Source organism: Hypanus sabinus, unplaced genomic scaffold, assembly GCF_030144855.1.
Source record: "Hypanus sabinus isolate sHypSab1 unplaced genomic scaffold, sHypSab1.hap1 scaffold_1164, whole genome shotgun sequence".
NCBI lineage: Eukaryota > Metazoa > Chordata > Chondrichthyes > Myliobatiformes > Dasyatidae > Hypanus > Hypanus sabinus.
In genome coordinates, this window is record NW_026779223.1 from 53,269 (window position 1) to 68,337 (window position 15,069).

The window sequence follows — 15,069 nt, forward strand, 5'->3', positions numbered from 1 at the left end:
CTTTGTGCTCCATCTATGACAACAAACTCTTTCCACGGAGTAGGGGAACAAAACTGCACACAATTGTCCAAGTGTAGTCTCACCAAGGCCTTGTACAACTGCAGTGGAACCTCCCTGTTCCTGTACTCGAATCCTCTTGCTATGCATGCCAACATACCATTTGACTTTTTCACCGCCTGCTGTACCTGCATGCCCACTTTCAATGCCTGGTGTACAATGACACACAGGTCTCGTTGCGCCTCCCGTTTTTCCTAATGTGCAACCAAACAGATCTGTTTTCCTGTTCTTGCAACCAAATTGGATAACATTAAATTGCATCTGCCATTAATTTGCCCACTCAGCTAACATATCCAAGTCACCCTGCAGCCGCTTAGCATCCTCCTCACAGCTAACACCGCCGTCCCGCTTTGTGTCATCCGCAAACGTGGAGATGCTGCATTTAATTCCCTCGTCTAAATCATTAATATATATATATATATATTGTAAACAACTGAGGTCCCAGCACTGAGCCTTGCGGTACCACACTAGACAGCGCCGGCCAATCTGTAAAGGTCCCGTTTAGTTCCACACTTTGCTTCCTGTTTGCCAACCAATTCTCTATCTAACTGACCAACTGAAACTGACCTCGATCTGTTTGGACCCGGGCGACGAGATGTTTTTGACATTAGCTTGCATGTACAACAGAACAGAAAAGGGAGAGTCAGAAGTCGGGTGAGGACGCCTCCACACCGTCCCATCATACACTCCGGGGGTCAGAGATAAAATGAATCTCCCTCCACACCGATCCATCACAGACTCCCGGGGTAAGACACAAAGTGAATCTCCCTCCACACCGTCCCATCATACATTCCGGGGGTCAGAGATAAAATGAATCTCCCTCCACACCGACCCATGACAGACTCCCGGGGTAAGACACAGAGTGAATCTTCCTCCACACTGTCCCATCACACACTCCCGGGGTCAGACATAAAATGAATCTCCCTCCACACAGTCCCATCACACACTCCAAGGGTTAGACATAAAATGAATCGCCCTCCACACGGTCCAATCACGCACTTCCGGCGTCCGGCACAGAGTGAATCTCCCTCCATGCCGTCCCATCACACGCTTCCGGGGTCAGACACAGAGTGAATCTCACTCAACACCTTCCCATCACACACTTCCGTGGTCAGACACGGAGTGAATCTCTCTCCACACCGTCCCATCATACACTCCCGGGGTCAGGCACTGGGTGAATCTCCCTCCACACTGTCCCACCACACACTCCCGGGGTCAGGCACAGAGTGAATCTCCCTCAACACCGTCCCATCAGACACTCCAGGGGTCAGGCACAGAGTGAATCTCCCTCAACACCTTCCGATCACACACTTCCATGATCAGACACGGAGTGAATCTCCCTGCTCTCCGTCACATCATACACTCCCGGGGTTGGACATAAGATGAATCTCCCTCCACACCATCCCATTGTACACTCCCGGTTTCAGACACAGAGTGAAGCTCCCTCCACACGGTTCCATCACACACTCCTAGGGTCAGGCACAGAGTGAATCTCCCTCAACACCGCCCTATCAGACACTCCCGGGGTCAGGCACAGAGTGGATCTCCCTCAACTTCCCATCACACACTTCCGTGGTCAGACACAGAGTGAATCTCCCTCCACGCAGTCCCATCACACACACCCAGGGTTAGACATAAAATGAATCGCCCTCCACACGGTCCAGTCACACACTCCCGGCGTCCGACACAGAGTGAATCTCCCTCCATGCCGTCCCATCACACACTCCCGGCGTACGACACAGAGTGAATCCCCCTCCATGCCGTCCCATCACACGCTTCCGGGGTCAGACACAGAGTGAATCTCCCTCAACACCTTCCCATCACACACTTCCGTGGTCAGACACGGAGTGAATCTCCCTCAACACCGACCCATCAGACACTCCCGGGTTTAGACATGAAATGAATCTCCCTCCACACCGTCCTATCACACAATCCCTGGGTCAGACTCTGTGTGAATCTCCCTCCACACAGTCCCATCACACACTCCAAGGGTTAGACATAAAATGAATCGCCCTCCACACGGTCCAATCACGCACTTCCGGCGTCCGGCACAGAGTGAATCTCCCTCCATGCCGTCCCATCACACGCTTCCGGGGTCAGACACAGAGTGAATCTCACTCAACACCTTCCCATCACACACTTCCGTGGTCAGACACGGAGTGAATCTCTCTTCACACCGTCCCGTGACACATTCCCGAGGTCAGACACAGAGTGAATCTCCCTCCACACCGTCCCATCATAGACTCCCGGGGTCAGACACAAAATTCATCTTCCTCCACAGCCTCCTATCGCACACTGTCGGGGTCAGACACTGTGTTAAGCTCCCTCCTCACCGTCCCATCACTCACTCCCGGGATCAACACCGAGTGAAACTCCCTAACTCCGTCTCTCTGCCCCACTCACCTTGTGAAGTTGACCGTGAGTCCATTTTGGTGAACTTCACATTCAGGTAAGTCTCGCTGCCGTCCATCCTGTCGAGGATTCTTTCCGTCTCTGAGCTCGAAAGCGGAAGCAGCCGTTGTCAGAGGAAGTCCGTGTTGATAGAACAGTTAGACCGACACCAACGAACAGCAGATGAACAGCTGTTAAAGAGAGAAACCGAGAGCAGGCGGAGTAAGTCGGGGAGGAGAGGGGATGGGGCGTTGCAGAATGTGATTAGAGTGGTGGGGTAGAACAGTGAAAGTGTGGAGAAATGGGGAGAGTGAGAGAGATGGGAAGGATCGTGGAGGAAAAGAAACTGGGAGATAGTCGGGTGTGTGCAGAGAAAGGGAACGAGCGATAAAGACGGGGAAAGGAAAGAGGGAGAAAAGGGAGAAATAGAGACGGGAGATTTGGAGAGAGATTGGGAGGAGGAGGGATAACAGAGAGAGAGAGTGCGCGCGCACGAGGTGAAGAGAGGGAGGGATTGAATGAGGGAGCGGAGACGAGGATTGGGAGGAGAGAGAGCGATATAGAAAGTAACAAAGTGCAGGAAGGGAAGGGATGAGGGCGAAGGAATGTGGACGGTGGAGGGAGAAATGAATCGGAGTTGGTGTGATGAGGGAGAAGGAAGGAGTTCGATGGAGGGAGAGAGGAAACGGAGTGGGATGCAGGAAAGGAAAGGGAAGAAGAGACCGAGGGCAGGAATGAGGATGGAGCGAATGTCGGAGGGATTTGTATCACTCAGACAGAGCCTCTATTGTCCTGGAGATTTGCACTCCGCGGTTGATTCCTGATTTGCCCCACGGACGCGCACACAGCTCCTGACCACCGCCAGGACTTCAGCCCATCTGTCTTCGAGAAAACACAGAGTGCTGGGTCACAAAGACCAAGCACTTCCACCGAGGTGAAAGAGCCACTTTCCTCGCAGAGAGGTGAACAGAATCCAGTGGCGCACTATCTCTTTCGTTCCGTATTCCATCTCACTCACTCTCTCTCTCGCACTCTCTTTCTCTCTCTCTCTCTCTCTCTCTCTCTCTCTCTCTCTCTCTCTCTCTCTCTCTCTCTCTCTCTCTCTCTCTCTCTCTCTCTCTCTCACTCTCTCTCGCACTCGCTCTGTTTCTCCCCCTCTCTCGTCCTCTCTCTCTCTGTCTCTCTCTCCCTTTCGCTCTCGCTCTCTCTATCTCTTTCGTTCCCTATTCCATTTCTCTCTCTCTGCCTCTCTCTCTCTCTCTCTCTCGCACTCGCTCTGTTTCTCCCTCTCTCTTCCTCCCTCCTCTCTCTCCCTCTCACTCCCTCTGCCTCTCTCTCCCCCTCTCTCTCCCTCCCTCTCTCTCTCTCGCTCCCCTCTTCTCTCTCACACAGACACTCACTCACACAGTATCTCACTCCCTCTCCCGCTCTTTCCCTTTCAGCTCTCCTCCATCGCTCTCTCTCTCTCACCCACCATCCTCGAGGGGCTTGGTCATAGTTTGAAGGCGCTTGGATGATGCACAAGGGATTGTCGGAGACATGTTTTTCACACAGAGTTTATGGATTGCGACAGAGCGATATTGTACTTCCAGCAATGGTGGTCGAGGTGGATCTAATGGGGACTTCTAAGAGACTTTTAGTTATCAACATTGTTCTAGGATTTTGACGATGGAATTGACCCCTACGTCTATTGTCGTTTCATCCGCAAACATTGCCACAAAGCCATCTATTCCACTCAATCATTGACAAATGATGAGAAAAGTCGCGGTCCCAGCACTGACCCCCTGAGTAACACCGCTAGTCACTGTCAGTCAACCGGAGAAGGCCTCTTTTATACCCACTCGCTGCCTCCTGCCTGTCAGCCATTCCTCTCTCCATGCCGGTGTATTTCCGGTAACTCCACAGGATGTTATCTTGTTAAACAGCCTCATTCATGCCGCTTTACCAAATACTTTCTGAAAGTCCAGTAAATGACATCCACTGCCTGTTCTTTAGTGACCCTGCTGGATACTTCCTCAAAGATCTCTATCAGATTTGTCAGCAAGATGTCCCATGACAGAAACCAAGCTGACGTTGACATATTTTATCATGTGTCAGCAAGTGCCTCAATTATATGAATAGACTCCAACACTCTCCAAACTACTGTGGGTAGGGGAACTGGCTTACACTTTCCTGTAGAAACATGACCACATTGAAAGCCTACAGTTAAATAGAGGCCCTTCGGCTCAGAATGACGTACCGAACAGGTCCCTACTTCTGAAACTACTAGTCTTACATATGGCCTTCTATTTTACTAAGATCCAGATGAACAGAAACAGATAAAAAAATAAAAGGTGATAGATAAGACAGAGGCAGGAAAGTTGGTTGCACTATTAAAAATGACCTGGATGAGGAAGTAGAGGGATGGGATGGTAAGTTTGCTGATGACTCTCAGGTTGGAGGTATTGTAGATAATGTGGAGGGCTGTCAGAGGTTCCAGCGAGATATTAATAGGTTGCAAAACTGGGCTGAAAAGTGGTAGATGGAGTTCAACCCAGTTAAGTGTGAAGTTGTTCATTTGTGTCATAGTGTTGTCATAAATTTCAGTCAACCATCCCTCCACTTTCTCACCAGGCTGTGCTAAAAAATCAGGAGGGGTAAGGGTCCCTGAACAGATCCCTGAGACACTCCACTGGCGATAGACATCCATGAAGAATATGACCGGTCTACAACTACTCTTTGCGTTCTGTGGTCAAGCCAGTTCTGGATCCACAAAGCAATGTCCTCTTGGATCCTAGGCCTCCTTACTTTCTTAGTAAGCCCTGTCTATCCGTAAGCCAACCTCCTCTTCCATAGTCACTTCAGTTCGTTTCTAACCCCCAACAATTCTAGATTAGTGATGGGAGATTATGTCGGACATCAGGAGAAGGTGATATGACAGTGGTAGGAGATTCACCACATGTCTGACACTGGGAGCGTCTGGTTGGACAGTGTGGAGGGAACCTCTCTCTGTGTCTGATCCCGTGATTGTGTGATTAGACGCTGTGGACGGAGATATACTTTTTGTCTGAACCCGGCTGTGTATCATGGGATGGAATGTAGGGAGGTTCGTTCTGTGTTTGACCCCGGGTGTGTATCCAGAGTCGGTCTGAAGGACTCTCTGTCACGTCCCGCGGTTTGTGATGGGACGGTGTGTAGGGAGATTCATATTGTATAACCCCGGTTGTGTGTGAATGGACAGTGTGGGGTGAGCTTCGCTCTGTATCTGACCCTGGGTGACTGTGGAGGATCCGTGTGCAGGGAGATTCCCTCGTTGTCTGACCCCGGGAGTGTGTGATGGGACGGCGTGGAGGGAGATTCCCTCGTTGTCTGACACCGGGAGTGTGTGATGGGTCGGTGCAGAGGGAGATTCACTTTCTGTCTGACCCCGGGAGTGTGTGATGGGACGGTGTGGAGGGAGATCCACTCTGTGTCTCATCCCGGGAGTGTGATGGGACGGTGTGGAGGGAGTTTCACTTTGTCAGACCCCGGAGAGTGTGGAGTCATCCTCACATGGTCTGGCAGAAACCTCTTCCTCGACTGAGCTAATTTCCAGCTGCTTTAAACCATTGTTTGATCTTTCTTTCTTCTCCTCACTGAGGATTGGCCACCGTTGATCTAAAATAACAAGCGACTTTCCTTTTGATCCATCCCTGTCAACAAGTTTGTACGGTAAGTGGGGAACAGAGAACAGTGAGTGACCGTTTGAGTTTTGCTGACAAAGAAATTCTGAACCTACAGGGAGACATCATGTCGTTGCTGATGTAAATAGTTATGAGTACCCTCACTGAAAGGGAGATTACCCTGCAACCATCCAGATTTCGCAAAATCGGTCTCTGTAGATATTTTGCCTCAAGACTCAACCTCAAGTTCAGGAACAGTTATTACCCCTCAATATTAACCCACAACCATCAGGAAGGAGCTACAGGAGCCTCAGCTCCTAAACCATCAGGTTCGGGACAGATATTAACCCTCAGCCATCAGAAAGGAATTGCAGGTGCCTCAGGACTCACACCAGTTTCAGAAATGGTCACTACCCCTCAGCAATCGGGAGGAAGGTGCAGGAGCATCCGGACCAACACCAACAGGTTCAGGAATAGCTATACCCCTCAACAATTAGCAGAAGTTACAGGATCCTCAGCTCGCTCTCCACCTGGTTCAGGGACATTTATTAATCATAAGCCATCAGGACGGAGGTACAGAAGCCTCAGGAACTAGACCATCAGGTTCGCAAACAGTGATTACCTCTCAGTCATCAGGAAGGAGATACAGGAGTTTCAGGCTATTCTGCACCACCAGTCTGTGGAACAGTTATTTCCCCTCAACCAGCAGTTAGAGGGTACAGGAGCCTCAGAACCCTCACCACCAGGATTACGAACGGTTATTACCCCTTAACAATCGGGAAGGAGGTACAGGTGCTTCAGGACCCACACCACCAGGTTCAGGAACACTTACTGCCGCTCAGCCATCAGGAGGGAGATACAGGAGCCTCTGGACACACACCGCAAGGTTCAGGAGCAATTATTATTCCTCAAGCATCTGAAAGAGGTGCAGCAGCCTCAAGAGACAAACCACGAGGTTCAGGAAATGTTACAAACCTTCAACCATCAGGAGGGAAGTAGGGATGTATAGGTGCCTCAGGACACACACCAGGTTGAACAACAGTTATTATTCCTCAACCTCCAGGTAGGAAGATCAGGAGCCTCAGGACTCACAGCACGAGGATCTGGGACAGATATTACCCATCAACCAACAGGAAGAAGATACAGGAGCCTTAAGTATACAGCATTAATGGTAAGACTATTAACAGTGTCCCCTAGCTCAGGTTTTATCTAATAGAAAAACACATAAAACATAGAAAATAACCCTAGAACACAATATAAACGCTTCGGACCATAGGGTTGTGTCAATCATGTCGCTACCCGAGAAATTACTAGGCTTACCCATAGCCCTCTATTTCTAAGCTCCATATACCTATCCAAAGGTATCTAAAAAGACCTTATCGTATCTGCCTCCACAACCTTTGCCGACAGACCATTCCAATCACTCACCACTCTCAGAGTGAAAAACCCACCCCTGACATCTCCTCTGTACCTGCTCCCCAACACCTTAAACCGGTTTCCTCTTGCGGCAACCATTCCAGCCCTGGGAAAAAGACTCTGACTTTCCACACGAGAAACGCCTCTCAACATCTTTTACACCGCTTTCAGGTCAGCTCTCATCCTCTGTCTCTCCAAGGATAAAAGGCCGAATTTACTCAAACTATCCTCATAGTACAGATAGGCAGACAGACATACTTTATTGATCCCGAGTGAAATTGGGTTTCGTTACAGACGCACCAACCAAAACCAGTTTAGAAATTTAGCAACACAAAATCATTAATAATTAAATAATAATAAGTTCATTGTGCCAAGTGCAAATAAGGCCAGGACCAGCCTATCGGCTCAGGGTGTCTGACACTCCGATGGAGGAGTTGTAAATTTTGATGGCCACAGGCAGGAATGACTTCCTATAACGCTCAGTGTTACGTATCGGTGGAATGAGTCTCTGGCTGAACGTACTTCTGTGCCTAACCAGTAAATTATGGAGTGGATCGGAGTCAATTTCCACGATGGCATGCAACTTGAACAGCATCCTCTTTTCAGACACCATAGTCAGAGAGTCCAGTTCCAAACTCACAGCATGACGGACATTACGAATGTGTTTGTTGATTCTGTTTGTGTCTGCTACCCTCAGCCTGCTGCCCCAGCACACAACAGCAAACATATAACATAGAACATTGAACAGCACATTACAGGCCCTTCGGCCCACAAGGTGGTGCCGACCCTCAAATCCTGCCTCACATAACCCCCCCCCTTAAATTCCGCCATGTACCTGTCCAGTTGTCTCTTAAACTTCACTAGTGTATTTGCCTTCACCACTGACTCAGGCAGTGCATTCCACGCACCAACCACTCTCTGTGTCAAAAGCCTCCCTCTAATATCCCCCTTGAACTTCCCTCCCCTTACCTTAAAACCATGTCTTCTTGTACTGAACAGTGGTGCCCTGGGGAAGATGTGCAGGCTGACCTCTCTGTCTATTCCGATAAATATCTTTTACACCTCTATCATGTCTCCTCTCATCCTCCTTCTCTCCAAAGAGTAAAGCCCTAGCTCCCTTAATCTCTGATTATAATCCATACTCTCTAAACCAGGCAGCATCCTGGTAAATCTCCTGTACCCTTTACAATGCTTCCACATCCCTCCTCGAGTGAGGCGACCAGAACTGGACACAGTCCTCCAAATGTGGCCAAACCAGAGTTTTATAAAGCTGCATCATTACATCACTTAGCGTAAACTCTATCCCTCGACTTATGAAAGGTAACACCCCACAAGCTTTCTTAACTACCCTATCGACCTGTGAGGCAACTATCAGAGATCTGTGGACATGTATCCCCTGATCCCTCTGCTCCTCTACAATGCCAAAAATCCTGCAATTTACTTTGTATTCTGCCTTGGAATTTGTCCTTCCAAACTTTACCTTCTCGCACTCCTCAGGGTTGCACTCCATCTCCCACCTCTCAGCTCACTTCTGCATCCTATAAATGTCTCTCTGCATGACAGCACTGGCCACCACAGACTCGGAGAACATCCTGAGCATCGTCCGGCAGATATTTAATGACCTCAGTCTCCTCAGGAAATAGAGATGGCTCTTACCCCTCTTGTAGACAGCCTCAGTGTTCTTTGACCAGTCCACTTTATTATAAATTCTCCCCAACCCATGCAACATCCTTGTAAATATCCTCTGTACGATTTCTATGGTCTCCACATCCTTCCTGTCGTGAGACAACCAAAATTGAGCACAGTACTTAAAGTGTGGTCTGACTTAAAGTGGGGTCTATAGCTGCAATATTACCTCTCGGCTCCTAAATTCAATACCATGATTGATGAATGCGAATAGATTGTGCTCCTCCTTAACAACAATGTCAACCCGCATAGCTGTTTTGAGCGGCTTGTAGACAAGGAACCCAAAATCCCTCTGATCATCCACACTGCCAAGAGTCTTACCATTAATACTATATTCTGCCATCATTCTTGAATTACCAAAATGAACCACTTCACGATTTTCTGTGTTGAACTCCGTCTGCTGCTTCTCAGACCAGTTTTGCATTCAATCAATGTCCCGCTGCAATCTCTGACTGCCCTCCACACAATCCTCAACACCTCAAACCTTTGTGTCATAAGCAAACTTACTAACACATCCCTCCACTTCCTCATCCAGGTCAGTTTTACTATCAGAGAAAACTTTCTCTGCCTCTATCTTATCTATCACCTTTCATATTTTATCTGTTTCTATACTATCTCCCCTCGTATTCTGACTTTAAGTGAATTGAGTCGCAGGAGATCCAATATCTCCTCATAGTCTATATCCCCTCATCACTGCATTTAACCTGGTGAAACTCCGCTACACGGCCTTCAAAATCAGTACATGCATTCTCAAGTCAGGAGACAGGAACTGCATGCATACCCCAGGTGTGGCCTCATCACTACCCTGTGCAGATGCAGCATAACTTCCCAGGACTTAAATTCAATCCCTTTAGAAATTAAGCCTAAAATCTTTTATACAACGAAACAAGAGGCTGAGAGGGAAGGAGTAAAGGCATCTCGGAGAGAAATCTTGTGTTTGACTGCTCGGGGAAATGAGACTAGACTGCGCAGGCGCGTGACGAATGCGCCAACGTTGTTTTTTTTTAGCTTGCAGCGTTGAGAGCGGGTAGTGGAATGAGAATGAGCAGAGTGGCACGGCTTTGGCTCAACAGGCTTCGGCGTGAGCAGCCAGAGGCGAGGGGAGGTTCCGTTATGTTTTGTTTTGTTCGCTTAGAATAGACAGAATGCCGGGCAGGATGTTGGAATGCTCAACATGTTGCAGGGTGTGAAAAGTCAGGGAGACCTCTGGTGTTCCTGACAGCGACACCTGCGGGAAGTGCATCCAGCTGCAGCATAGCTCCTAACAAACCGCTTTACGGATCTGGAGCAGGATCTAGACTATCTCCGGATAATTCGGGAGAATGAGGAGTTTATAGATAATATTTTCATGGAGGTTGTTAGGCCAAAGGAGCAGGGCACAGATAATTGGGTTACCGTCAGGCGAGCGAAGAGGAAAGGGCATGTGGATTAGTGGGTTTGTGTACCATTAGGGCGGAGCTGAGGAACAATAAGGATATGACCACATTAATTAGGATGTATTACAGACCACCCAATAGTCAGCGGGAATTAGATTAGCAAATCTGCAGAGAGATCGCAGACAGCTGCAGGAAACATAAGGCTGTGATAGTAGGGGATTTTAATTTTCCACATATTGATTGCGGCTCCCATACTGTTACAGGTCAAAAGTTTGTAAAATGTGCTCGGGAAACTTTTCTAAATTAATATAACCAAACTAGAGAGGATGCAATATTAGATCACCCTGTGAGGAAACAAGTTGGGACAGGTGACGGAAGTGTGTGTCGGGGACCAGTTTGTTTCCAGTGAACATAACGTCATTAGTTTGAACTTCATCATGTACAAGGTAGATCTGGTCCTCGGGTTTAGGTTCTAAACTGCAAAAAGACCATATTTGCAGTAATGAGAAATGATCTAAACATTTGGATTGGGCCAGGTTGTTCTCTGGAAAGGATGTGATTGGTGAGGTGAGGCCATCAAAGGAGGATTTCTCAGTTTGTATGTTCCTGTCAGGAATAAAAGAAAAGTGAATAAGAATAAGGTACCTTGTTTCTCTAGGGATATTGGAACTCTGAAAAAGAAGAAGAGAGATATATGTCATATATAGGAAACAGGAAGCAAAGAAGTTGCTTGACGCGTACAGAAAGTGCAAAAAAACACTTTAAGAAATAAATCAGGAGGGCTAAAAAAAGGCAGTTTTGGCAGTCAAGGTGAAGGATAATCGTAAGAGCTTCTGCAGGTGTATTTGCATAGACAGGTGCTTATTAGGGAGAGTCGACATGGCTTTGGTTGTGGTAGGTCATGTTTTTCAAACCTATTGTAATTTTTCGAGGAGGTTACCAGGAAAGTGGATGAAGCGAAGGCAGTGGATGTTGTCTATATGAACGTCAGTTAGCCCTTTGACAATGTCCCACATGGGAGATTAGTTGGAAGATTCAGTCACTACTTCTACCTTATGAGGTGTTAAATTGGATTAGACATTGGCTCAATGGGAGAAGCCAGAGAGTGGTAATGGAGGATTGTGTCTCTGAGTGGAGGCCTGTGACTAGTAGTGTGCACAGGGACCAGAGCTCGGTCCATTGCTGCTTGTCATCTATATCTATGAACTGGATGATAATGTGGTAAATTGGATCAGCAAATTTGCTGACAATACAAAGACTGAAGATGCAGTGGACAGTGGGGAAGGTTTCCAAAGGTTGCAGAGGGTTTTCGACCAGCTGGAAAAAAATGGACCGAAAATGGCAGATGGAGTTCAATAAAGACAGGTATGAGGTATTGCGCATTGGAAGGACAAACCAAGGTATAACGTACAAGGTAAATCGCAGGCACGGAGGAGTGCAGAAGAACGGAGGGATCTGGGAATACAGATAAAAGGAATTAAGAGGAATTTTAAGAGGAAAAGACAGAGTGGACAGCCAGCGCCTCTTCCCCAGGGCACCACTGCTCAGTGCAAGAGGACATGGATTTAAGGTAACGGGAGGGAATTTCAAGGGGGATATTAGAGGAAGGTTTCGAACTCAGAGAGTGGTTGATGCGTGGAATGCACTTCCAGAGTCAATGGTGGAGGCAGCTACACTGGTGAAGTTTAAGATATTTCTAGACAGTTTAGACGGTTTTAGGGAGGAATTTAAGGTGGGTGGTTATATGGGAGGCAGGGTTTGTGGGTGAGCACAACATTGTTGGCCGAAGGGCTTTTAATGTGCTGTACTCTTCTATGTTCTATGTTAAAAATACCGTAAAAGTGGCTTCACAGGTAGACAGGGCCGTAAAGAGAGTTTTGGTACATTGGCCTTTATAAATCAAATTATTGTGTTTAAGAGTTAGAACTTTAGGGGGAGGTTGTACAAGGCATTGGTGAGGCCGAATTTGGTGTATTGTGTGCAGTTTTGGTCACCAACTTACAGGAAGTTTTGAATAAGTTTGAAAGCGTGCAGATAAGTTTTACAAGGACGTTGCCGGGTCTTGAAAAACTGAGTTACAGAGAAAGGTTGAATAGGTTATGACTTTATTCCCTGCAGTGTAAAAGAATGAGAGGAAATTTGACAGAAGTAGATAAAATTATGATGGGTATAGATAGGGTGAATGCAAGCAGGCTTTTTAAACTAAGGCAAGGGGAGGAGAAAGTCAGAGGACATGCTTTAAGGGTGAAGGGGGGAACGTTTAACCGGAACATTAGGGGAGGTTTCTGCACACAGAGCGTGGTGGGACTGTAGAATGAGCTGCCAGATGAAGTGGTAAATTCGTGCTCACTTTTAACAGTTAAGAAAAACTTGGACAAAGAGGTGAATGAGAGGTGTATGGAGGGATATTATCCAGTTGCAGGTCAGTGAGACTTGGCATAAAAATGTTTCGGCACAGACAGAAAGGGCCTAAGGCCTGTTTCTGTAATGTAATAGAACAATAGAACCATCGAACACTAAAGCACAGTACAGTCCCTTCAGCCATCCATGGTGTGCCGACCGATTTAATCGTTAAAAATGTACTAAACCCACACTAGCCCAGCACCCTCCATTTTTCTTTCATCCCTGTGCCTTTCCAAGAGGCTCTTAAACACCCCTAATGTTTTAGCCTCTGGCACGATCCCTGGCAAGTCATTCCAGGCACTCACAACCCTCTGAGTAAAAAAAAACTTAAACCTGAATTCTCCCAATGTTTACACCTAATGATTACCCCTTATGCTCTATGGTTCTGACAGTCTGCGATCTCTCTGCAGATCTGTTCCTCATAATCCAGCAGACTGTTCGCTGGTCTATAATGCAGCTCCAATGTCATTCCCATGCATTTTTATTCTGCATTTCCTCATTCCCACAGCTGAAGAAAGAACAATCGGTGTAGTGTATATGGATTTCAGCAAGGCATGTGTTAAGATACCCCATTCAAGGCTTATTGAGAAAGTAAGGAGGCATGTGATCCAAGGGGACTTACTTTGTGGATACAGAACTTGCTTTCCCACAGAACGTAAAGCGTGGCTGTAGACGGGTTCTGCATGGTGGTCGGTCACCAGTGAAGTGCCTCAAGAATCTGTTCTGGGACCCTTACTCTTCGTGAGTTGCAGGAGGAAGCGGAGCGATGGGTTCGTAAGTTTCCTGATGACACAACGTTTGGAGGTGTTGTGGACAGTGTGTAGTGTTCTCGGAAGTTACAGCGGGACATTGATAGGATGCAAAACTGGACTGAGAAATAGCAGATGGAGTTCTATCCAGATAAGTGTGGAGTGGTTAATTTTGTTGGGTCAAATATTATGGCAGAATATATTACTAGTGACAAGACTCTTGGTAGTGTGGAAGATCAGAGGGATCTTGGGGTTCGAGTCAACGGGACGCTCAAAGCAGCTGCGCTGGTTGCCTCCGTGGTTAAGAGGGCATACGGTGCATTGGCCTTCAGAAACTGTGGAATTTAATTTAGAAGCCGAGAGCTGACGTTGCAGCTACTTCGGACACTGGTTATACCCCACCTGGAGTACTGTGCTCAGTTCTGGTCGCCTCAGCATTGTGTACCTCAAGGATTGTTGAAAAGAGATAAATAGTTAATGAATATACAGCTGGTGGCTGGTAAAGATACTCATATTCGGATACTCATATCACAGGAGAGCCCAACCTTAAATGCATGGATGGAAATTACAATGGACCTTTACAAAATGGTGAGGATAACAGCATCTGTTAATCATGAGTTGGAACAATTTAATTCATACTGTGGGAAATGGTTTAACTACATAACACCTCATAGGCCTGATTTTATTCTCACAAAACAATGAATATGTTGTAAAAAAAGATCACTCCCTACTTGTACATCGTTTTCTCCTTTTCCTTGTTCTTTATTTCCTCTCTTTTCTATAAGTGTTTTCCTCAGATAAATTTTATGTGATTTCTGGCATATATGACTATATGTATATATGCAAAATATCTGAAATACATCTAATGGAAATGTTTGTTTGATGATGAACTTCAATAAAAAGATAAATTAAGTAAAAAAAAAGAAAAGAAAGGCAAATTGACTGGATGGGAAGCATCTCTGATGAAAACATGTTGAGTTATCTCTGTCTTTTCTTCCTGGAGCGAAGGAGGGTGAGAGGTGACCTGATAGAGGTGTAGGAGATGATGAGAAGCATTGATCTTGTGAAGAGTCAGAGTTTTTTTTTCCAGGGCTGAAATAGTTACCATAGGAGGACACAGATTTAAGGTGCTGGGGACGAGGTACACAGAAGATGTCGGGGGTAGGTGTTTTACGCATAGAGCGGTGAGTGTGTGGAATGGGCTGCCGGTAACGTTGGTGGAGACGGATACAATAGGCTCTTTTAAGAGACTTATGGATAGGTACAAGGACCTTAGAAAAATAGAGGACAATGGAAAAGCCTAGTAATTTCTAACGAAGGGACATGTTGGGCGCAACTTTGGAAGGGCCT

General features: G+C 47.0%; 1 protein-coding gene across 1 annotated transcript in view; it reads right to left on the reverse strand.

Moving 5' to 3' along the window:
• Positions 1-13,643, reverse strand: part of LOC132386446 (C-type lectin domain family 4 member M-like) — a 43,887-nt gene extending 30,244 nt beyond the window's left edge. Inside the window, exons 1-2 of the mRNA XM_059958719.1 lie at positions 13,593-13,643; positions 2,461-2,639 (exon numbers count right to left, since the gene is read on the reverse strand). Coding sequence (XP_059814702.1) covers positions 2,461-2,527 — 67 coding nt within the window. The 5' untranslated portion in view covers positions 2,528-2,639; positions 13,593-13,643. The remainder of the gene's footprint in view (positions 1-2,460; positions 2,640-13,592) is intronic.
• Between the last annotated feature and the right edge of the window lie 1,426 nt (positions 13,644-15,069).